This window comes from Babylonia areolata, chromosome 1 (assembly GCF_041734735.1).
Source record: "Babylonia areolata isolate BAREFJ2019XMU chromosome 1, ASM4173473v1, whole genome shotgun sequence".
Taxonomy (NCBI): domain Eukaryota; kingdom Metazoa; phylum Mollusca; class Gastropoda; order Neogastropoda; family Buccinidae; genus Babylonia; species Babylonia areolata.
In genome coordinates this window covers 55642220-55668719 of record NC_134876.1, presented here as the reverse complement: position 1 = coordinate 55668719, position 26500 = coordinate 55642220, and the positions used below count along the sequence as shown (strand labels likewise).

Here is a 26500-nt window from a genome sequence, read left to right as displayed (position 1 = left end):
CTCAGCCGAATGACTAGCGTGCATAGACCACCACTAAAGGTCTGGTGAAGGAGAAGATGATTCTGGCGAGTGTTGGCTTCGATACCATACACTCACATTCTGTAGTTTCCTAGGTGGACACGTTACCACTAAGCCACCACTCCACTTGTACACGCAAGCAAACTAACACACGAACAATCAAAGAAACAAAGAAATGAAAGAAAGAAAGAATGAATGAATAGACAGAATAATTAAATAAATACATAAAAAATAGCTCTCATGAGTAACAAAACGTATCTTCCAGCTGTCCCTTTTTTAAGTCAGGTTCGGAGCGAAACACACCTGCACAAAAGTTATTCCCATCTCCTTTTCATTCGTTTTCCCTTCTCTGTCCCCTCCTGCTGACAAAACAGTAACAGCCTGAGCGTTTCAAGGAGGATGGTGAGGAGAGAAACAGAGATGCCGGACACAGATCAGTTCGTGTAATCCTAGCAGCAGCATCAACGTTTTGAGATTCATTCATTCATTCATTCGTTCGTTCGTTCGTTCTTTCGTTCGTTCGTTCGTTCGTTCGTTTGCTCATTCATTCATTCATTCGTTCATTCATTCGTGTCATTGTCTCTTTCATTGTTTGCTCCCTATTTTGTTTGCATGCATGAGTGGGGTGGTGGCTTAGTTGTAACGCGTTCGCCTAGGAAGCGAGACAGGGAGGGAGGTGGGGGTAGGGTATAATGTTTAGGGTAGACGTGATTGTGATCTTGTTGAGGATCGAGAAGGGGGTATATGGAGGGATGGGGTTGGGGGTGGGGGGTAAGGCTAATATGTGTTGAAGTTTAGTCACAATGACAGTTACGATCAACGTGAGACGGAACAGACAACCTTCTTCTCCTGACAACGCATTCAAACGCTTTGTGGAGGAATCATGCTGCCCATGCTAAACGACTCTAGGGAGTAACCGTAGTGCCAAGCGAGGTTTTGAAGTCTTTATCAATTTCCACACGAAAAGCATCTATACAGATAATTATTGGTCGTTTCCCTCAAACTATGCACGAATTCCGATGAAGCCAGAGATAGTCTGAACCCTCTAGAAGAGAGTTCATCGAGTGCTTAATGTGTGTACGGAGGCCAGCAGGGACAAATGTTTGAAAGGAAACATAACAGGATTTGACAAGCTTTGGTTCTTTCCCTGTACATGCACAAGTGAACAAATATGTAACATGGTAGCACTTTTGAATGTAGATGTGTTTATTCGGTAAATGATAAAAAAAAAAAAAAGATTGCATGAGTATGCTTGTTGCATAGACGGCTATTCCTTACTTTGAAAGGAACATGTTTCGATGACAGTTTCGCTAACGATGATGTCAGAAAAAACAAAAACAACAACAACCACACGAGAAAAAGCGCCCGCGCGCGAGCGCGCGCGAGCGCGCGCGCGCGCACACACACACACACACACACCACACCACACACACACACACACACACACACACACACAAACACACAGAGCCAGCACAGCCATGCATAATCATAAGGCACCCACCACACAACGCTCGGAATGAACAATACCTTTTCTTTCCCATGTCTACAGGAAGACGGACTTGATTGGGGGGAAAAGAGGTAGACAGACAGACAGAAGGCGTGGGGAAAGCCAACATCTCTGCAGCAAATCATAGAACGTTATCCTTCAGACCAGACCATACACATGAGTTAGGTCTGGGAATGGCTGTTGGCAAGTCGTTGCTACGTGTGTTTGTTTGCTGTTGTTTGTTGTAAATGTATTTTTATATTTCTGTTTGTTTGTTTATTTGGGATTTTTTAGCACATTACCAGCAGCATTATTTCATGGCAAAATATAGGAAACTAGCACACAGACACGTACACACAGCCACAGCCACAGCCACACACACACACACACACACACACAGACAGACACACACACACACACACACACACAGACACACACACACACACACACACACACGGTCTAGTGGAGTCGTTTAACCACAAGACCACTGCATTACCGTTTCGTGCTGATTCCAAGAACGAAGGACAACTTCTCCATCAGAAAACGCTGCTGGAAGGGCAAGTGTGTGTGAGTGAAAGATGGAATGGGAGTAAGGGTAGGGTCGGGGGGGAGGGAAGCGTCATCGAAGAGCGATGAAGTTCAGTTCCATCTGCATGCAGTCATGGAATCTCACTAAATGCTTAAAATAAAATAAAAAACAAACAAACAAACAAACAAAAAACCTTCACGCATTTGCGTGACTTTCCTTTCGAGTCTTTTCTAAATAATTTTATCGTAACTCCGCGAAACCTCCAAGGTACGCGATTGTGTGTTTCAACTGCAAAATAGTTTTTTTTAGTGTTTCGATAGTCACCGGCATGCCTGCGCACAAAGTTGACAAAAGTGACCTGACCTTCATAAAAATCTTCGATCTCGAAGACATCGCCAACAATTGTAAATTAATCCTTTAACCTCCAAGCTCGCATTTATGCACAGGCGTGGTAGAGGACCCATATCACCGAAAGATGACCATTCACTGGTCTGTTATCCATGAACCTACTGCTCTTAATGTTCGGTGGGAGGATAGGCCTTATTTTCTATACATCGCAGGGGGAATCCCCAGCTATTCTTAGCCACTGCCTTTTCTGTGTTTATACCACAAGGGAATTTTGTACTCTAAATTGACTGGAGGTGAAAGGGTTAAAGTGTGTGGTTTTTTTCACTCGATTTATTGCGCAGGTGAAATCAACATGGACGACATCCCTATCTTCATGATTATGTTTCTGTCGGTTTGTATGCTTTGCATTTTTAGGTAGAAACGACAAAGTTAATATCAACCTGGGATTTTTGCCATGAAAGAAATCTAATTACGCTGTTTCCAGCTCAGGCATCAGAACCACACTAAGGCTGTCTACAGTAGCACTCATGTCTGTAGTGTGTGTGTGTGTGTGTGTGTGTGTGTGTGTGTGTGTGTGTGTGTGTGTGTGTGTATGTGTGCACGTGTGCCTGTCTATCTGTCTCTGTGACTCTTCCTCTCTCTCTCTCTCTCTCTCTCTCTCTCCCTCTCTCTCTCTCTCTCTTCAATCATTATTTTATGCGTTTGCTTCAGTGCTATTGAGATTGCGACGTTGTTCTGTTTCAGTAACCTGCTTCTGTAAGTGTACGTTTTGGGTTTGTTTTTGTTTTTGTTTTAGTATGAAAACACACACACACACACACACACACACACACACACACACACACACAACACACAACACATGCACGCGCGCGCGCGCGTGCACGCTTTATTGCTTGAACAGTTTACAATCATGATTTGTCATCGCTTCAACAGTTAACAGTCATGAGAGCTGATTGCTTCAACGGTTTACATTCGTTAACGCTTATCGCTTCAACCACTTATTTGTCCGAGTGACAAGCCTTCCATCGATAAATAAAACAAGCCGAAAGTATTAGCTGCTTCGGTGTGACACAGGTATGCGATTCTATCTCTTTTTTTTTTCTCTCTCTCCTCTACTTTTTTGAATACTCAAGTGCGTCTAAACGTTCCGTAGTTATCAGCTGTGTATGTACGCAGCACTCCTTTCGGGTTTGCACTGCTCCTGTGGGCCTCGCAAGTGAACGAAGGTTGTAGTGAAAACGGGAATAAACAAGTTGCTGCCAAACAAAAAGAAATATTGATATCTGCCTGGAACTGTAACAGACAGGCAGACACTGGGAAAAAAAACAACAACTATTATCTCGTTCGTCGGAATATTGTTCTTTGAGACATTGTAATCAAGCGTGATAGAAAAAAACAACAACATACATATCGTTTCGGACAGTGGAATTGATGTGTGTATGGTAGGTGTTTAAAGGTGACTGGCGTCTTGTGACTGGATATTTCTCTTGCGCTGGGTAAGGTCTGGTTCGTCATCATAATTATGATGGGCAGAATGGCTTATTTTCTTTGCAGTGTTTGTTAAACTCCTCTGTGTGTGTGTGTGTGTGTGTGTGTGTGTGTGTGTGTGTGTGTGTGTGTGTGTGTGTGTGTGTGTGTGTGTGTGTGTGTGTGTGTGTGTCTGTGTATGTGTGTCTGTGTGGGTCTGTGTCTGTGTGTGTGCTTGCATGTATGTGTATGCGTGTGTGTGTTTGTGCGCGCGTGTATGTGTGTATGCCTGTGTGTATATCTGTATAAACGGAAACGATCTGAGGAAAAAAAAAAAGAACAAAAAAATATGGAGTGTAGGAGGGTAGGAAGACAGGGGGTGCAGTAAACTGGCAATCAAGTTAGAACCCCTCCCCCCAAGCCCCCTCATAAAAAAAGAACAACAAAAAATAACGACAAATGAATAAGTAAATAAAATGGATAAAAATTTTGATAAAGCCGAAACCAACATGTTCAGGTCTCCTCACCTAAAGTATTCAACATAAATAAAAATCTATTTCTCATAAGAGGGGTACATCTTGTATGCGCATATCAGCAAGAGATTTCCCAACACCCGTGTTGTCCTTTTCTTTTTGGTCGCTTAAAAAAGAAGAAGAAAAAAAGTCTTACTGATAAATGCAGCGCTTTCAATCAAACATATAGGTCAAATCGAAAAAGTCGGTCGGGCTGACAGACGTAAAATTTTATTCAAACAGAGGACAAAGAGGTAATCCGAAGGCGCCCCACTCTGGTGATAAAATACGACGATGATTAAAAAAAAAAAAATCAAATTTTAAGATTAAAATAAAATAAAATGAAATAAGATAAAAGCACATCCTTTTGGACCCAGGTGAAAACTAGATCCAGATCAAAGGAGGATGGGCCTTTGTTAACTTATATATCCATCTCACAAAAAAGTATGCATCATGAATGATGAATATCTCATTCTTACAGGTACGATGTTTGCTGACAGGGAGTGTACGCAGAGAGAGAGAGAGAGAGAGAGTTTCAATTCAACTGAGTGTGCGCGAGCACTTGTGCATGTGTGTCCCATTCTTTTAATTCGTGATTATGCACCATCTTCAGCCATCAGTGTTAAATCTTCATTTCTTTCCTCTACATAGTTGGATACCAAATAGGACAGACACTGATGATTATTCATTTGCTCTCAAAGAGGGAAAGTATGAGTAAGCATTTTTTGTGTGAACGTGTATGCATGTTTGTATGTGTGATTTATTTATTTATTTACTTAGTTATTCATTTTAGGTGATGTAAGATGTGTTGCTGAGAGTCCTCGTAGCTGTGCATCAACGAACGAAAGTTATATGAATTGAGCTTATTGTGTTTTTAAGTTTGTCTATTCGATTGTACAGATTGGTAGCAGTAATTGTTGAAAGCCTTCATACTGCCTGTTTCTTATTTATCTGTCAGTTCATTCCTTCATGCTTTCATTGGATTTATCAGCCAGTTCATCTTCATTCGTTCATTCATCCATCTGTCCACTTTTCTTCTTCCCCATCCACAATTTCCCTTCCCCTTTTTTCCTCTTGGTAAACGAGTTCATGATAACATGAGCCAGATAAACAAGATGGTTGACATTTCTGAAGCAAATCAAGCTGGATCATCTGCTAGCTGATTATTAGGCACGGTTTCATGGCTGCCTACCTGTCATTGTAACCTGCTTGATTGCTTCCTTGATCAATGAGTCCATAAGTTCAATGTCATTCACAGTTTAACCCCTTGAATCCGAGTAAACTCGCCAGTGCATGGCTGACACCTCATTAAGACAGGAAAAAAAACAACAACTTACAGGTCAGAGACCAGAATTCATCTTTCTTTACTGGGACTTCTCACTCTTGGATTGCATTACTTTTGTCAACAAAATCAATGACACCGTCGGTAAAAAAACAACAACAAAAACTGCAGCAGTTCAAACTCTTGCTGCACCGATCTAATTTTACCAAGTTTCAGCAGTCGAGGGGTTAAGAAAGTGCAATCATCGCGCACTCTTACCCCTTTCGGGTGGATTCACGTGCTGTCTGTCTTTCCAATCCCCAGACTGATGGACGCCAGCAGCACCAAAATGAGGGACAACCCGGCCTTCATCGCTGGAGACGAAAACAACGAGAATGACAACGACAACAGCAACACTTTCAGCGCCAGTGGCAAGGCCGCGGCAGGCCGGACAGCAGCATCAGTGGCAACAGCAGCAGTAACAGCCAACGGCGAAGCCTGCGCCTCTTCCTCATCACCACCAGACGAAAATGACGTCAGCCCCAAGTCCCAGATGACGACAAAGAAGCTGCTGGTGGTGGTGTGCATTCTGCTGACGGAGATGGGGGAGCGGCTGACGTACTACAGTGTGGTGGCCAACCTGGCGCTCTACTGCACCAGCGTGCTTCTCTTCGACTCCACCACGGCCGCCAACGTCACCACAATCTTCTCTGGTGGGTGCAAGTTTTTGTTTTGGGGTTTCTGTTTTTTTTTAATTTTCCCCCTTATCTATCTATTTATTTGTATTTGTATTTCGTAGTTGTATTTCTCTTTTTTTGTCACAACAGATTTCTCTGTGTGAAATTCGGGCTACTCTCCTCAGGGAGAGCGCGTCGCTATACTGAGAACGCCAACCATTAATTTTACTTACCTATCTATCTATATTCCTTGTGACCCCGGTACACTTGGACTAAAGGCATATTCCATTCTATTCAATTCTACATAAATATGTAAATATATAAATGTATATATATATATATATATATATATATATATATATATAACACAATTACACACACACACACACACACACACACACACACACACACACGTTTTATAAGAGTTATTATTCATTAATTGTTTGCTTAATTTTTTCTTTCTAGTTTGTTTAATGACTTATATTTCTTCTGTTTATTCAAATCATATAATTTCTTTTTGCTCAATTATCTGTCTATTCATATTGTCAGTTAATTAGCTTGTACGTCAGTCAGTCAGTCAATTAGTTAGCTAGTCAGTTTGTTTTTTAAATATATATATATATATTTTTTTTCTTAATGGGGATGATTCAATTTTTTTTCAGTCAAACCTTCGACAAAGAGCGAAACTTCGAGTATAGGCTCTCAAGGCACGACCAACACGTTGGGTGTATACGCTAGTCAGGCATCTGGTTCCTTTACTAAACGGGTGGTGCGGTGTTCGCTTATACATCAGTCCGTACTCTTTGGCACTTCCTTGTAGCTGAAAATATATGTCTTCGTTGCTTAAAGTTAAAGCCCAGCCGATCGCAAAGGAACATATCAGGGCTGGAAACTGAAACTAAAACTCTTAATTTTTTTTTTCACTTGAGTGTAACATTTGTGTGTGTGTGTGTGTGTGTGTGTGTGTGTGTGTGTGTGTGTGTGTGTGTGTGTGTGTGTGTGTGTGTGTGTGTGTGTGTGTGTGTGTGTTCTTGCTGCAGGAGTGGTGTACCTGATGCCAGTGATCGGGGGAATCATCTCGGACGCCTGGGCCGGCAAGTTCCGGACTATCGTGGCTTCCGGCTTCATCTATATTTTAGGTGAGTGGGTGAGTGAGTGTGATGGACACTCCAGGGCGACACACCAGGGCGCTCCAACTCCTCCCCCCTTCCCCTCCCCCCCCCCCACATCCCCCCGTCAGTGAGGGAATGTAATGAACACACCAGCCCACAGCCCCCGCCCCCCCCACCCCCCGCCCCGCTGTGATAGACACTCCAGGACTCCCCCTTGGAACGCCAGACTGACGGACGTCCCACCAGGACAGACATCCAGTACCCAGCCCCTCGAACATCGCAACGTTCGCTGAACCAACACCCAAGCACTGAACAATTTAACGTAAACGGCTCTTGGCCAGTCCATCTCTGTGCTCAGTTCTGTGGTGGATACTTTAGTAGTAATTTTCGATTTTTGCTCTTTCTCTCTCTGCTTGTCTGTCTTTGTCAGTATCTCTCTTCCCACCTCTGTCTCTCAATTTCATTTATTTGAGTGTGTGCGTGTGCGTTTGCGTGTGTGTGTGTGTGTGTGTGTGTGTGTGTGTGTGTGCGTGTGTGTGTGTGTGTGTGTCTGTGTGTGCGTGCGTGTATGTGTGTGAGTGAGTGAGAGAGAGAGAGTGTGTGTGTGTACCTGGGTATGTATAATCATGTTTCAGGCAAACACATTCCACTGAAACCAACGTAAGCAAGACAACACATGGGATTAGCAAACGCGCTAAACAGTCATTCCACATGAATTTGTCACGTAAATATTACCAAAGAGTGTTTGGAACGAACATGTCACGTTATGAGGCAATAGGCACATTAAAAAAAAACAATCCTTTTATACCACAACTATTTTTTCCCCAAGCGAACTTAGACCACCCAGCAATGGTAATTAGCAGTAACGTAGAGTTGAGATGCTTCTTCCTAAGATAGGTATTAGATATTTTAGATTCATGGAGCTGTCAGTTTCAGTTTCAGTCTGAAGGACTGAGGTGTCAAAGCGTGCGGACGGACAGATTCATTAATGCTACACCGCACCTGCTTTGGATAACAGAGCAGATGCCTGACGTATGCATAAACCCAACACTCGGTTAGGCCTTGAGAGCCTTGTCTAAAAAGCACTACAACAGATCAGTTCTGTTCAGTTATTCAATGAGGCGTCACTGTGTTCAGACAAATCCATATACGCTACACTACATCTGCTAAGCAGACGCCTGACCAGCAGCATAAGCCAACGCACTTCGTCAGGCCTTGAAGGGAAAAAAAAGAAAAGCATAAACAAATAAATGGATACATCAGCACAACGGAACCTGAGTCTAAGTCAACAACACCCATAATTAGGCTTCCAAACACAAGTGGTTTTAACATCAACATCCTAAGTCATTAACGCCCTCTAGATAAGCTTACAACACAGGTGGTCTCAACATCAACACCCTAAATCAACAAGGCCTCTTGATAAGCTTACAACACAAATGGTCTCAACATCAACACCCAAAGACAACAACGACCCTAGATTAGCTCACAACAGACGTAGTTTCAACATCAACACCCTAAATCAACAACGCCCCTTGATAAACGTACAACACAAGCAGTCTCAACATCAACACCCTAAGTCAACAACGCCCTTAGATAAGCTTCCAGCACAAGTGGTTTCATTGTGTTGGCGATAGCTAGCGATTACAAAGCCACAATCCGACAGAGTTGAACAGCGGAGGTGAAAATGGGAAAACACTGACCGCCAAATTATGATTGATCGCTTTGTGAAGCTTCCTTAACACGGTGAGTTAATGGAACAAAGCCATTCCAACCCTCTACCCCACCACCCACCCCGCCCCCTTCCTCCCAGTTAATTTTGATCAGATGTTTTTTTTTGTGTTCCGCAAGCGTGCTTATAAAAAAAGAAGAAATGTTTGATCATATACTGGCAGATATATTCTCTTCGTTTAAGCAAATAAAAGATATATATCCACATTGCTTTGTTGATTTTAACACTTACGGATCCGTTGAAAACAGCTGTTTGTACAACAAATCAACTGGATAATTCACACACACACACACACACACACACACACACACACACAGATTCTTGAACATTCTTATGCACACAGTCCTCCTACCCACAGGACACACAGATACACAGACAATTATGGACATTGACACACACACACACACACACACACACACACACACGTCGTTTTCAGAATGACTCCTGGGGCCGTATTTAAGAGACCACCGTGCCTGCGGGTAAATATGTACCTGTGGATAATCTGCCTGAGGCAAGGCAAACTGCCCGAGGGTAAACAATAGGCGGTGTCGGGGACAGAAGGGCCTACCCACGGGTCTACAAACCCGAAGGTAGTTTAGCCTTACTATCTGCCAAGGGTGACAGCCGAAGAAGCAGAGGTATCTAGAATGGCGAATCCTTTTGTTGCGTTGGTTTTTAAACGGAAAAGATGCGGTTTGCGGAGAGACTGCGTCTTGAATACGGCCCCTAATCATTTGATCTTATCCTTTGCATGCTTGGCAGTCAAAATTGACGTATTGAGACTGGCAGACTTCATTATATTCCACATGACTTACGTATGCAGTTGCGAAATGAGTGCACTTGCAGATGATAAATGATGGAATGCCCGAAATTTCCAGATTGTCGAAAATCGTTCATTCCAGAGAAATATTTGAGTCCAAACTCCGTTAATCTATTTTATTTTTGCAATTAGCTGAAAAAACAGGAAGGACAATGTGTCAGAATGCGGAAGCAGTGAAAAAAGATAGAGAAAGGGTGGGGGTGGGGGAGGGGGGTGGAAGGAGAAAGAGAAAAACAGAAACAAATCCAATCATCCATCCATCCATCCATCCATCCATACATACATACATACATACACGTAGAGCGACATGCATGTCTATGTTCCACGTGCTACTTTATGCCATGTGACGCACATTTGACGAAAGTGCTCTTGCTTGCAGGTTTGGTCCTGCTGCCAGCATCAGCCTTCAGCTACACTTCCGTCTTTGGAACTGATGAAGATGGGTCCTACTTCGACATGAATGTTGTGAGCTGCTCTTTTTGTTTCTGTTTCTGTAGTCTTCGTCCGCCAATAGCAGAACCCCCTCTTCGCGGGTACTGATGTTACTGCCAGATTATGTGCTGCTGCGGGTACTCCATTGATCAGTTTGTTGTTTGAAATGGAGTCCGTGTTAGTATTGCTTTTTCTGGTGCTTCCCAACATTGCGCAAATTTCTTCAAAACGGAACAGAGTCTCTGTGGGCCTTTCCAAATACAATAGACTGAGCAACACACTAGACGCCACGTTCTTGGCATCAGAGATCTTTTCCCATCCCTCTTGGCAGCCTCTGTGCGTGTGCGTGTGTGTGTTTGTGTGGATGTGTGGGTCTGTGTTTTTGAGTGCGTTTGTGAATGCGCGAGAGTGTAAGTGTACACAAGTGTCAGGAGAGATCTGTGTACGGGTGTGTGTATATATATATATATATATATATATATATATATCTTTGTATATATGTGTGGGGGTTGGGGGTGGGAAATATGGGCGTATATGTGTGTGCTTGTACAAGTAAGTGTTCATCTCTGTGAGTGTGTGTTTGCGTGCGCGCGTGTGTGTGTGTGTGTGTGTGTGTGCCGTGGAAGCTGCGATACGTAGGCTAGAAATGAGTGTGTGGAGGAGGGGGTTGGAGGAGGTGCAAGGTAATGTGTGTGTGTGTGTGTGTGTGTGTGTTGGAGCTCATGTACGTTTATATGTATTTGACTGTACTTTCATATCTGTGAAACTGCATGTTTGGTGCATTTCTGTTATGCATGTGTGGGTGTATGTGTGAATGTGTGTCGTCATATTTTACATTCATTCGCTTAATTATCACCATTGTTGTCTTATTTATTTATTTATTTATTTTTTATTATTATCATTTTATTAGTATTACTATTATTATTACTACTACCTTTTTCTATATTATAATTATTATTTATTTATTTATTTATGTAAGCTTATCTATTATTTATTCCCCCCCCCCCTTTTTTTTTTTTTTTTTTTTTTTTTTCTCAAGGCCTGACAAAGCGCGTTGGGTTACGCTGCTGGTCAGGCATCTGCTTGGCAGATGTGGTGTAGCGTATATGGTTTGTCCGAGCGCAGTGACGCCTCCTTGAGCAACTGAAACTGAAACTGAAACTGGTGCTATGCAGCAGCTGCTTTTCGAAGCAATGCACAACACAGTACACAAATAAAACTCTTTCTACTCAATTTCATGCTTTCTTGTGCGACTTTGATCAGTATCAACTGGGTTATTTACAAGCTGTCACACTGGTGGAATTCAGTTTGGCGCATTGATGTGCTGCACCACTTAAAAATGTTAAGTGTTGTATCGTGAAAATTATTAGGCGCTGCATCATTTGCTGTTTTAATTTACATTATTTTCTTCTGTTTCTGGATAGTTTGATTACCGAAATCCTAGAAACAATGACAAAAATTGAAAATCATTGATAATCGCCTGTGGACGGGTATTATTAGTTGTGATGTTACTTTGCCTGATCGTTGTAGCAGCTTTCAAAATATGTGAGCAGTTTGAAAAGGTTAAAAGTACCATAGCCTTTAACGGCCATTGGGGCAGTTATTTCATATCCGTTCTAATACTCGGCTGAGAAAGGTGGGGCCCAGTCCTCTCCTTCCCTAACCATAGTCGGATAACAATAGAGTTTGTTCCAGTGAAACTTACATTTACCTGTGTCTAGCTGAATTGGTAGCATAAGCAGCATTCACTCGAAGTTGAGTTCTTTGTAAATGGAGAGAGTTACCTCTCTTTATTGTGAATCAATTTTTCCCTCTCCAAGCTTCATTGTTCTTTCATTTCAAAATCAGGTAACCTTTCATACCTGGGTTTGTAAGCCTGTTCTTTTGCAGCTTTACACAGTGCATTCGGTTTCCTCCACAGGACACCAGGCGGGCACTGTTCCTGTCCAGTTTAGTGTTCATCGCAATCGGCACTGGCGGCATAAAGTCCAACGTGGGACCCTTTGGGGCTCAGCAACTGCAGGAGCAGGGAGAGGCTGCTGTTAAATCCTTCTTCAACTGGTGAGGGCTTTGGGAGATGTTGTTCTGTCTCATTTTTTTTCTTTCGTTCTTTCTTTTTGCATTATATCTGTCAGCAATAGCCGGATGAGCAGCACCAACAACACACAGCAGAACTAGGATGCACAAACGGTCTTAGCTACACTAAGTTGGCTCAGCGTGAAGAATTGTCCAAAGTCTACTCTCATTCCTTACACGAAGGAAATTTTTTAACGCTGAACGCTCATCAAAATTCTTCTAGTTTCCGACCGTAGGGACATCACTGATGACCTGAAACTAGTTCTCTCCATCTCTCTCTCTCTTTTCCTCGTCTTTCCCAAGGCGTCACTTAGTCTCAGGCCTGTCCGTTCTGGGATATTATCCGCCCATATCTTTTGCTGTCTGCCTCTTTTCCTACCTTACATCGTGCCTTGCAGGATGTACCAGATCGTTGTTCAGGAACCCATTCGTCTTTGCAGTCAATTAGACGACGGATTAATATCATCATGGTCGTGGCCTGCTTTTTTTCATGTGATGGTGGCTGTTTCAGGTTCTACTGGTTCATCAACGTGGGGTCTCTCATTGCCTACACGGGTGTGGCCTACGTCCAGCAGGAGGTCAGCTTTGCCTGGGGCTACGTGGTACCACTGGTCAGCATGGTCATCGCCATTTTCCTCTTCATCGTCGTCAGGCCTTTCTACGAGCACAAGGCTCCTGGTGGTCAGTTTTGTTTTCCGTTAGTGTTGATTGATTGATTGATATGGATACTTGTATAGCACCTATCCTCGGTCGGAGACCAAGCTCTAAGCGCTTTACAAACACGGGGTCATTTGCACAACAGGCTGCCTACCTGGGTAGAGCCGACTGACGGCTACCACTGGGCGCTCATCATTTGTTTCCTGTGTCATTCAATCAGATTTCAGGCACGCACACATATACACTCAGACATACATGTAACATTTTACGTGTATGACCGTTTTGTTTATTTACCCCTCCATATAAGCAGCCATACTCCGTTTTCTGGCGTGTGCATACTGGGTATGTTTTTGTTCGCTTTTGTTTCCATAACCCACCGAACGCTGACATGGATTACAGGATCTTGAACGTGCGTATTTGATCTTCTGCGTGCGTATACACACGAAGGGGGTTCAGGCACTAGCAGGTCTGCACATTTGTTGACTTGGGAGCTCGGAAAAATCTTCACGCTTTCCCCACCAGGCGCCGTCACCGAGATTCGAACCAGGGACCCTCAGATTGAAGTCCTACGCTTTAGCCATTCGGCTATTGCGCCCTTGTTGCTGTTGATCTGGGTTCTGTTTTATCGCTTTGTCTTGACTAGTTTTCCTGTTGTTCTCTTTCGTTTTGTTTTTTGAACAGTTTAGTATAGCTGTTGGGTTGTTTGTTCCTTTCTTTGTGAATCTAAGTTCAGCTCCGATTTGTTGTTTCTTTGTTCCCCTGCATAGTTTATTTTTGACACGTGTTAAGTGTTCTGTTGTGCCGTTGTAACTTGTTACTTCGGCCCCATTCCGGAATGGTTTTCTGAAGTATCTCTACATCGACCGAAACGTCTACATGGTGACATTTCAAGCTGTTTTTTTTTTTTCCCCGAAACATCACCGCGAGATCTTTCAGTGGTGGAAGTTTCAGCATCAGTGTCAGGGGGATGCCAAAGTATGCAGATTGGCCACACATTACATCACACGACATCTCTTTAAGAAAAAAAAGGACTAGATGCCCGACCTACCCATTGACCCAGTACGTTGGTCAGGCCTTGCCATCATGCTGGTTGTAGAGGTCCACCAGAAAACGTTCCACCATCGTTCCTTTCAGTGTTAGCGCCGTTACCTAGCAATTACGTAAAGCATCAAATCCTCTTAGTAAGGCATAATCATACTGATCGGTGGCCATTTGGAAGTAGCGCATATGGACATCCCTTAGCACTGAGGTGAATATCTTGGATTGATTGTCATAAAACATTCTTTCTCAGAATGAAATCTGGTCAACGAAGGCATTTTAGAAACAGCTGCATGGCATGGTACTGACAGTGCGTGCCATTGTCGCTGGTCTTCAGCCACAATTCTAGTGAGAGCTGCAACAGTTTGTAGTTAGCGAAAACGGGTCTTATTTTATTTTATGAATCTTTTTTATTAAAATTTGCATATCTCTGTGATTGTTGTTTTAACAGAAAAAAACATCGTGTTTAACCAATTTTATCGGCTATGTGGATGATTTGTTCAAGTGATTATTAATTATTAAAATAAATCGGATGAAATAGCATTGCACACTAACAAAGCAGCATCAGGTTTTGATTGCCACTACTAGTGTGAAAGTGTCGGGACTGGTCAGAAAGCACAGTCACATGTCGCAGTCATATTTCCGTACCCTGTCCTTTGCAGATTGAAAGTGATGTGAAGTGAATGCCAACGGTAACTGAAACACTTCAATGGCGTGCTTTTTTCGAATGTGCTATTCCGAACGCACATTATTTTCTTTAACCCCTTGATTGTTGAGCCATGGTGAAATGCGATCATAGCAACATGAGTTTGAAGTGCATGTTACTACTTTAGACAAACATGCTGAAGTGCAGTTACTGCTTTTAGTCCCTCAGGCAGGTATCGGATTATATCACAGACTGGCATAAGCTTACAGCTGGGCCAACAGCAAAGTGAGAGCTGTATGAACAATGGTTTCTCCTCTGCAATGGTACAGCTCAATCTTTTGTGAAGGACTATGACTGATATTATTAGGATGCAAGATTGCACTGGTTCTCAGTGCTGCAGCCTTGGGGGCTAGTTCTCCTTTGGGAACCATCCCAAAGCCGACTGTCCTAAAACCCTCTTGGTCGAGAGAGTGGGGATGTAACTTGTCAAGACACGCTCCACTATAATCAAATTCTAGTCCAGATAGGACAGCAGATGACTCCTCTGCTGTTCTGGTGGTCATTGTCAGACACGACTGACTATCATATACATACATATTACTCTTAGTGCAGGTGTCGTTGAGTTTGCTGATAACAGAAATGATACAATCCCAAGAGGAAGAAGTCCAAATGAAGGATGATGAATGACAGCCTGACCTGCAAGCTATGTCTTATCTCTTAAGGGCGAGAACGAGAATTGAACCTGGACCGTCATGGATACTGTTTTGACAAAGAAGCGTCTAAACCATTCGTGCTTAAAACACTCACCGCCAACATGTCAGCTGATCTTTCCTTGCCAGCCCCCTTTCTTTCCCCCCCTTTTTCTTCCACTTTCAGGCAGTCTGCTGTCCATGAGTGTGGCGGTGGTGTGGCAGGTGCTGACCAGGAAGCGGCCCGAGGTGCCCCCAGGGGAGAAGTCCCGCTTCTTTGATCCGGCCCGCGCCAGGTACGGCGGCTCCTTTGATGACCACACGGTGGAGAGCGTGAAGGCCGTGCTGAGAGTGCTGCCCGTCTTCCTCACCATCGTCATGTACTGGGCCGTGTACAACCAGGTGTGTGTGTGTGTGTGTGTGTGTGTGTGTGTGTGGAAGGGGTAAATAATGTACAAGGCTGTTCGTAGGTGTATGTTCGTGTGCATGTGCGGTGTGTTTTCAGTGGAGCGGTGGCCTTGTGGCACTGCACCCAGCTAGAAACGAGTGTCCACAGGTTCTAGTTCATACACGAACTGGGATTTTCACTCCCCTCCCAACCCCCACTATAACTTGAGCAGGTGTCTGGGTGCTAGTCTCTCGGATGAGGTGATAACCGAGATTCGGTGACGCGCACTCCCCCGGGAAGAGCTGCCCGAATTTTACACAGTGAAATATGTTGTGACAAAAGAAGTCAGTACAATACATTTCAATACAATGCATGAGTGAGTGAAAATTTGGAGCATTTCCTTCTGCATTCCCACTGGAACTATATATATATATATATATATATATATATATATATATATATATATATAAACCAATTCGTTTGCTTTCCAGTTTGGAAAGGATCTGTTCATGTTTATTTCGACCATATATAGCCAGTGTGTATTGTTCCCAGATGTCCACGACCTTCCTCTTCCAAGGAGAAAGACTGGACGTCAGTGTGGGGAGTATCCAAATCCCGGCTTCTGGTCTGAACGCCTTCAACACCATCATCATCATCATCCTCATCCCCATCGTCGACAGAGGCCTTTACCCCTGCATGGAGAAAATTGGACGTCCTCTCTCACATCTCCAGAGGATAGGTAAAGAGCTCCAGAGTTCTGGATCTTGGCTTGCTGGTTTGGGTGAATGTAAGTGGCGGTGAACTCTTGTAAAATGCAGATGTGGACACGTCTTTTTTTCTTTGTTTCGTTTATTTATTTATTTACTTATTTATTTATTCATTATTATTATTATTACTACTTTTTTTGGGATAAATTTATGTGTGCGCCCATTGCTTGTTTTATTTTCTTCATATATCTTCCTCTTGGGCTTGCATTATATTTGTTCCAGCTAAATCAATTATTAGTACACAAAAAGTACAAACCACATCAGAATCACGCAACACAGATCTCATGTCACCAATGTTCAGCAGGCAAAGGAATAAACGAGCTGGCTTCGAGCTGAAGGCTACATATTGCAGACGTCACACTTTATATCACCAGAAATGAGCTGGCTTCGAGCTGAAGGCTACATATTGCAGACGTCACACATTCTATCACCAGAAACGAGCTGGCTTCGAGCTGCAGGCTACATATTGCAGACGTCACACATTCTATCACCAGAAACGAGCTGGCTTCGAGCTGCAGGCTACATATTGCAGACGTCACACATTCTATCACCAGAAACGAGCTGGCTTCGAGCTGCAGGCAACATATTGCAGACGTCACACATTCTATCACCAGAAACGAGCTGGCTTCCAGCTGCAGACGTCACACATTCTATCACCAGAAAGCTGCAGGCTACATATTGCAGACGTCACACATTCTATCACCAGAAACGAGCTGGCTTCGAGCTGCAGGCTACATATTGCAGACGTCACACTTTCTACCATCAGTTGTTGCCCGCGTTTACGTGTTGTCTCCAGAGCCTTTCTACCTTTACCTCACTTAGCCTCCTCTATGGACGGCTCTCATTTCATTGATGCCATTACTTTCGTCCATTCCTAATGGAGGGTAGAGGCGTGGGGTAAGTGTGTGAAGAGAGGAATAGGGTATCACTGTGTTCTGTTTGGATCTAAGGACCTAAACAGGAAAAAAAAAGAAAAAAAAGAAAAAAGGACTGTGTCCATCTACACGTCCGTAATGCAATCGTCTGTGTGAGAGGGCTAAAACATCACTTCGTCTGATGATTTCACAAGGATGAAAAAATGCAATTAAGGATTTATGTGCTGGGTATGCTCATGTTTTGATACCCATGATGCCAGTGCTTTGGCGATGAGCATCGCGGATATCATGCAGAATATTTTACTGCAGGAAATGCTCAGAATATATTCAGCCTGACTCATTCCGATACTGAATGTGCTGTGCGTGTTGCAGAATATTTTCTTGCTCCACAGGCTATTTGTTCCGCCTATTGATGAATAGGATACTTTTCCATTCTCTTGCTTTTCCTCTCTTCTAAAGTAAGACTCGCCTGATGCTTTGCTTGATAATGCAATACATGTCAACAATTTGCACTTACGATGGCCAACAAGCTTTAGACTTAAGCCCATGCTGTTGGATTGTGGCAGCAAAGTGAAAGGAAAGGGGGATAAAGCAGCCCCCACCATGGCTTAGTGGTCGTTTATTTTATTTTCTCCTCTCTTTAGAAGACTGGTGAAGTGCCGGCCAGATGTGTGTGACACTGACCACATTTTTGTCCGGGTCTCAGGCATCGGGTTCGTGCTGGCCTCTCTGTCCATGGTGGTGGCCGGGGTGGTGGAGATCGCCCGCAAGGACCGCATGGAGGAGCCCGGGGGGACGCTGATCCAGGATCTGGGGGGAGAGAAGTTCAACGCCTCCTCCATGTCCGTCTTCGTGCAGGTGCCACAGTTCGCCCTCGTGGGCGCCAGTGAAGTCTTCGCCAGCATCTGTGGTGAGTCTAGAGAAATTATGAAGGTGACAAGCATATACTGCAGTGGCATTCGGATGAGACGATAAACCGAGGTCCCGTGTGCAGCATGCACTTAGCGCACGTAAAAGAACCCATGGCAACAAAAGGGTTGTTCCTGGTAAAATTCTGTAGAAAAATCCACTTCGATAGGAAAAACAAATCGAACTGCACGCGAAAAAAACAACAACAAAAAAATGGGTGGCGCTGTAGTGTAGCGACGCGCTTTCCCTGGGGAGAGCAGCCCGAATTTCACACAGAGAAATATGTTGTGATAAAAAGAAATACAAATACAAATTATTATAATAACTACTATTATTATCATAATAGTTTTATTCTTCGTCTTTTTCTACTTTGTACTTATCATCATTACAGTTTTCCCCTCCTCTTTCTTGTTGTTCGCAACATTTTGTCATTGCTATCCTTACGACAGGACTGGAGTTTGCCTACACTCAAGCCCCCAAGTCCATGCAAGGAGTACTGATGGGCCTGTTTCTCGTCACTTCGGGTCTGGGAGGATTCATCGCCACTGGCATACTGAACGCTGTGCAGGCTGCTACCAAGGACAGTGAGTATATTAACATGTTGATAGTTTCAATCTAGAAGTCTGAACAAGGGTGCAGAACAAGAAATACATTGCATGCTTTTGATTTCAAGGCCAGTGTAAAAACTAAACTGAGAAAAATTAATCAAGAAAGCAAAGAAATAAAGAAAGATATATACTTTAAAAAAAAGAAGTGGTTGCATGAGCGTGTGTGTGTGTGTGTGTGTGTGTGTGTGTGTGTGAGTATATGTGCGTGACCGTGTGTGTGTGCGAATGTGTGTGCGTTGAGTGTGTATGTGTGTTTGTGCTCTGTGTGTGTGTGTGTGTGCCAGTGTGTATGCACGTGCGCGCGCGCGCGTGTGTGTGTGTGCGTATGTGAGAGAGAGAGAGAGAGAGAGAGAGAGAGTGGGTGTGGACGTGTGTGAATGCTTGATTTTGAGGAACAAAATAGCTGCCGTTTACATGAATATTACCTGGCACGGGCTTGGAAATGACATCTCAACCGGTTTACCAACTGAATAACCTGGTAACCTGTATTGCCATATAAAGTGCTATTCTACTGTGCTTTTCTGCTGGTCTTTAATGTACAACAATTATTTTATTTTTTTCTGTTTCTTTCTTTTTTTTCTTCTTCTTCTTCCAGATCCTTGGTTTGATGACGAAATCAACAACGCTCACGTGCAGTACTACTTCTTTCTGTTCGGAGGACTCATGTTCCTCGATTTCCTCGTCTTCCTTATCATCGCCAAGTTCTACCGCTATCGGAGCACGAAATATGATGAGTTGCCTGATATGGAGATCGAGGTGGAACCGGCAAAATCGGATGTAGTGGGCTGTGAAAATACACATCTATAGTGAACTTTTTTTTTGTTTGTTATGCTGTTACCATCTTTAGTCAACATTTGTTGTCGAGGTTTTATGTGCTGGTAGCATCTTCAGTGTTTCTTCTTTTCTTTTTGTGCAGGTACCACACAGTTTAGTGTTGGAGTTTTCCTTTTTTTTTTTTTATTTGGGAAGCTCTGAGGTTTAGATTAAAAAGAAAGAAAGAAACATCATTAATACTGTTTTAACAACAAACAAACAAAAAACAAAACAAACTAAAAAAAAAAAAAAGACCCCCCCCAACCCCCAACCCCCCCCCCCAAAAAAAAGAGCTAATACAGTTGAAATGAGAGAATCAGACAGAATGAGTAATAAAGTGGGGATAACGATAACAAAAATTCGTGAGAGAGAGAGAGAGAGAGAGAGAGAGAGAGAGAGAGAGAGAACTCATGTGACTGTGTATTAAAATATGATGACCATTTGATAAAATGAAAAGAAAATGTGAAAACAAGGTGCACAGGAGAATAAATAAAGTTTAAAATCAAAAAGATGAATGATTAATCAAAATTCTGATTGTAAACAATATTACAGAAGTTCTCCAAACCAAGAACTTTGAAAGGTTATCACACACCACACACATGCACGTGTGTGCACACGCACACACATGCAGACATATATTCATACACGCACACTGATCACACTATGTGAATACACATCACTTGGCATGGATTTGGAAAGATGTAATCAGGACATGATAAACAAAAAAGAGAACTAACACAATGCAGATACTTTCATGTGGTGTCAGAGCAGAAGGTAATATCTGATGCAAAACCTTTCCACACATAAAAGGAAGGGAGGAACACTTCCCACACAACTCCACTGAAGACACACAGATTCCATGCCTACTGTAATCTGAATGCCTTGTTCTACTTCAATCTAAAATAAGGATGCTAGGCAAGAAATACATTGCATGCTTTGATTTCAAGGCCAGTGTTAATACTAAACTGAGAAAAAATGAATCAAGAAAGCAAAAAAAATAAAGAATGATATATACTTAAAAAATGGAGTGGTTGCATGTGTGTGTGTGTGTGTGTGCATGAGTAAGTGCGAGTGAGTGAGTGAGTGAGTGTGTGTGTGTGTGCTAAAACACCCATAGAATTATGCACACACACACACACACACACACACACACACACACACACACCAATAATGCACTGGAACCTCAACAAGAATAAAAGCATGAAACTGAATGTAAGCTGCATTCAATTTCACTGCACAATAAAAACTGCATGCATTCATTTTGTAAACATGTATAAGAGTGCACATACGAGTGCATGGATACCCTTGTAAGTGTGTGTGTGTGTGTGTGTGTGTGCTTTCATGTAAGCATGCATGCATGGGTAAATGTGCATGCATGCATCGTGTATGTGTGTGTGTGTGTGTGTGTGTGTGTGTGTGCATGCATGCTTGTGTTTGTGCTGAGATAACAATGTCCAAGAACAGAAACAAAGGAACTGGGGGGACAAGAAATATCACTGTGACCACAGACGCATGACTGAACCAGCTTTCAAAGCTGAATGATTAAAAGTACACATACACCGTGCAAAATAGTTTAATCACATCTGAAAAAAAAACAAAAAAACCACAACAAAAAACAGCATGAATGTATATTTCAATTCAACCATGCAGCATCAGTACACTGGATTAAGTAATTAATAGCATATAAAAAAGAGGCCACAAATTTCCTTTAAAGCTCCCAATCTTTTCTTGCTCTGGAAGTTTCATGTCTGAAATCTGGCTTGCCAGATTAATCCTGGTGTCTGTGAGAAAACTTCTACTGAGCAGAACTGACCCTCCCCTTCCTCAATTGGATTCCATCCCCCATGCCTCTACCTCCCTAACAGTGGACATGAGGATCTCCTGAAGTAAATTTGCCCCTACCATGCCCCTGGGATTCATTGAAGACTAAGCCAGACTGAGCCTAGCGTAAAATTCAACACAGAGGATGTTAGTTACAGTTTCAGTTTCTCAAGGAGGTGTCACTGCATTCAGACAAATCCATACACAACTGCTAGGCAGATGCCTGACCAGCAGCATAGCCCAACATGCTTAATTAGGCCTTGAGTGCATGTTCATGTATTTGTGTTGATATTAGAGTGGATTTCTTCTGTATGATTTTGTCAGAGGACAGTGTTGTTGTTGCAGTAGGTTCTTTTTCAGTACACTTAGTGCCTGCTGAAAATGGGACCTCTGTTTTTTGTCTCATCCAAATGTCTAGACACTCAGTTTGATTTTCCATTCAACTTGGAAGAAAGTGCAAGATCAGGATTCAAACGCAGATCCTCGCAGAAAGAGATTTCACAGATTTAAAGTAAATGTATGGACGCACAACACACAGCAAGGTGCACTATTTACCCTGTGGTATGTCTCTTCCAAATAACAAAGCACAGTAATAACTAATATAAACAAACTCTACATTTCTTTTTTACCCATGAAATGAGAAACACCAAATGCAATGCACAGATCCTTTGTTTGCATAAAACAACAAGATCATAAGAAAGAAACCATATATGGTACTACAATAACAGGGTTACAGATTATTGCTTGTAAGCTGATTGGAATTGTTCAATGAAACTGTATTGCAACTAATGTTTGAGTGCAATGTGTTATTGCTTTCCATAGAAAATCTTCATATTCTTTTGACAAAAGAAAAGAAAAAGTTACTGAAAACCATTTTGAGAGGTTTGAAAGTGCTATATAAATGTCTTCTTCTTCTTCTCAGTAGTAGTAGTAGTAGTAGAAGTAGTAGTAGTAGAAGTAGTAGTAGTACAAATGAAATAATAAACACAAAGCAGCCAGCAAAAAAGCACACTACAAAAGAATGAATGAAAACTGCATGATCAATGATTCTGTCTCCCCAAATTGTACCATTGCTTGTCCTGTCTGGCAAAGTTATTCAAACAAAATACAATGACATATATTTAGGTTAAAGATCCCAGAGCATTTTAACACTGTACATGATTTCATATTCACTGTACCTTGGGCTGTGTACAGGAAGGCCCAGTCTTCTCTTTCCACCACTTTTAACCTTAACAAAAGAGCCCATGTTAAGATATATAATACATAAAAAAGAAGAAACAAACGGAGCAGCAAGAACAGCACATTTTCATTGCTCAGGACTTGAAACAGTGTAAAGACAGAATTGTGACAACACTCAGGCGACTGTTCCTTACAACACAGCATTCTTATATACATGTTAATGTCACACACAATGATGACTGATTACAAGCAGAAGTGTAATGCATTACCACTACTGATGATAACAGTGAAACATTTACACAAAGCACACCTCCAAATAAAGCTGGATTTCAATGCACTGCATGCTGAAAATGATTTCTAACCGGGCAAACAAAACAGTGATAATAAACCCATCAACACAACAGATACCGTCCAATAAATCAAGCAGCATACTCACCACTGCATGCAAGCACATATCAGCTGTATAAGTCTTTGGGAAGCAAACTTGTACTGAAAAACTGAAGGACTGGAGTAAATGGTAAACGATTATGCTTCTGGTATGTTTCAAAAGTTGAACTTGCTTGGATGTTGCAGAGATCATCAGTAAGAGAATTCTAAACTGGGACAGCTGAAAAAAATGAGTGTTTTTGTTCAAACTTTAGGGACCCTCAGTGCCTTTATATTAGCTGAGGAACATTGTCTTGAAAGTAAGCAGAAGAGAGTCAAAAACAGATAAAGAGCGGCTATACTACAGAAATAAATATATGTTTAAGTGTGTAACAAGACTGACAATTCCAAGTACAGCACTGCTCAGATTCCAGTGTTCTGTTTTTAATATAAACAAGATTTATATTGAGGACACATATGTGCATGCACATGTAAATCTAGACACTGACAAAAAAAAAAGCAAAAAGTTAGAAGGACAAAACCCAGTACATTGTCAGTAACGGAAGTGAAGAAAGGGCTGATGAATGATCAAATTCATGGTGGCTGCATTTATTTTGGCTTTCTATATTTTCTGTCAATTTTCATACTTTTTGACAGTGCTGAAAGATTTCTCTTCCTTTTATGAAGTGCAAGTAAACAGTATTACGTGACAAAGCCAGGTGTACCCATTTTCTGAAAAAAACAAAACAAAAAACAAAACAAGCCAACATGGATCCTGTTTTCTGACACTCAGTACAATAAAAATCTTGTTCTATGAAAACAACAACAACAAAAAACCAACCAAACAAACAATACTTCCAAACCAAATTCAAACTGACATTTCAGTTCATCATGTTGAACTAACAATCAGAACTCTTAACTCCATGTTTCCACTCTTTATGATACTATCATAACACAGCAAACATTATCAATAACCCTGTCTGTGATTTTGACAAAACAGTCTTATTGAAATTGTAAAAAAAATGAATAAAACAATTTCAATAGCGATTAATGTAAGAAAAGAAACAATAACAAAGCAACTGATTTCAGCAAATAGTAACCAAATCTGAGCAAGAAGGAATGCATTTCAGAGAAGAGTAACAAAACTAAAACAACAACAAAGTGGTTAGTTTCAATGGAAAATAACCAAATTCAAAAAACAAAAAAAACAACAACAAAGCATTTAATTTCAGATGAAAGTAAACAAATTCAAATAATAACAACAAAACTGGTTAAAAAAAACAAACCCAACTGAACTTAAATAATGAAAAGCAAAGATTTAAATTCAGAGAGCAGTAACCAAATTCAAATAAATACAAAGCAACTAATGTAAGAAAAAAAGAAATAAATTCAGAAAATAACAAAGCAAGTAATTTCAGAGGAAAGTTACAATAACAAGGCAATTTATTCAATTATAAACTAAATTCAAATGATAAAAAAGCAATGGACTTCAAAAAAAAAAGAGAAAAAAAAGAAAAGAAAAAAAAAAAAAAAAGAAGAAGCGGATTTAAACAATAACACAATTTCCACTTCCTAAGTGATCAACATCATGGTATCATAGTATCATGGAGTATAAACATATCACAGAAAACAATCAGTTGAAACAGACTCTATTTCAAACCAGTTTCCATTGAGACACTAAACCCAACTGATTATGGTGACAATGCTGATGACATCAACAACAAATACTGAAATAGTTTGAGCAAGACATCCACCTGGTGTGATGCACTCTCTCACATGCTGTCAATGGTCAGTATGCAGTCCTTTGTGATACTCAATCACATTATTCATTCACAATAATAATTGAAAATAATAGTTTTTGATGACACATTTCTGGAATCAAAACCTATTGTTAAAAAACAACAAAAAACAAACAAACAAAAAAAAACCCAAAAAAACAAAAAACAAAACAACAATAACAGTTTTAGAGAAAAAATCTGCTGTGAAAATATATTTCATACTTAAAAAGATGTAAAGAATTGACACTGCAAAAATTCAAGTGTGAAATCAATTCTGGTTCCGCTAGTTTTTGATTCTGCCTTCATACCATAATCATGTAGTTATATTTGTGAAAACAATTTGCGTTCTGCTTTCACACGTTAAAGATGTATCTGTGAAATCAATGTTGGTCCTGCTTTCATTCCAAAAAGATTCATTTAGGTTCAGCTTCCATACCATACAGAAATATCTTGGAAATTATTTTTTTTAAGTTTGTGAAATCAGTCATAAGCATAGGAGACTCACTCACCGTAAATTACAAAAAATGCTCATTGCTGACAAGGCATGACAAAGATTCCGCCCCCCCCCCCCCCCCAAAAAGATACACTTCTCTGGAGCCTGGTATCTCTAGCATCAGTATGGGAAAATTTAGTCTCATAGAGGAATACATAAGATATAATATCCACATAGCATTTTTCATATCTCTAGCATCAGTATGGGCAAATTTAAAGTCTCATAGAGGAACACATAAGATATAATATCCACATAGCATTTTTCATATCTCTAGCATCAGTATGGGAAAATTTAAAGTCTCATAGAGGAATACATAAGATATAATATCCAGATAGCATTTTTCATTAGTATCATACATTAATAACATGATCATCAATGGAAAAGTATTTTGCACAACCATTCAAAACAATCACAAAGATCAGTTTCAGTTTCAGTTGCTCAAGGAGGCGTCACTGCGCTCGGACAAACCATATACGCTACACCACATCTGCCAAGCAGATGCCTGACCAGCAGCGTAACCCAACGCGCTTAGTCAGGCCTTGAAAAAAAAAAAAAAAAAAAGGGGGGGGGGGAATAAATAATAGATAAGCTTACATAAATAAATAAATAAATAATAATTATAATATAGAAAAAGGTAGTAGTAATAATAATAGTAATACTAATAAAATGATAATAATAAAAAATAAATAAATAAATAAATAAGACAACAATGGTGATAATTAAGCGAATGAATGTAAAATATGACGACACACATTCACACATACACCCACACATGCATAACAGAAATGCACCAAACATGCAGTTTCACAGATATGAAAGTACAGTCAAATACATATAAACGTACATGAGCTCCAACACACACACACACACACACATTACCTTGCACCTCCTCCAACCCCCTCCTCCACACACTCATTTCTAGCCTACGTATCGCAGCTTCCACGGCACACACACACACACACACACACACGCACGCAAACACACACTCACAGAGATGAACACTTAC

General features: G+C 41.4%; 1 protein-coding gene across 1 annotated transcript; it reads left to right on the top strand.

Moving 5' to 3' along the window:
* Positions 1-3557: 3557 nt before the first annotated feature.
* On the top strand, positions 3558-20131 carry LOC143284176 (solute carrier family 15 member 4-like). The gene is made up of 11 exons (XM_076590842.1): positions 3558-3877; positions 5946-6334; positions 7339-7437; positions 10339-10424; positions 12313-12452; positions 12979-13148; positions 15685-15899; positions 16438-16624; positions 18234-18437; positions 18886-19020; positions 19640-20131. The coding sequence occupies exons 2-11, from the start codon at positions 5950-5952 to the stop codon at positions 19849-19851; spliced, it is 1833 nt and encodes a 610-aa protein (XP_076446957.1). The 5' UTR covers positions 3558-3877; positions 5946-5949; the 3' UTR covers positions 19852-20131.
* The last annotated feature ends 6369 nt before the right edge of the window (positions 20132-26500 follow it).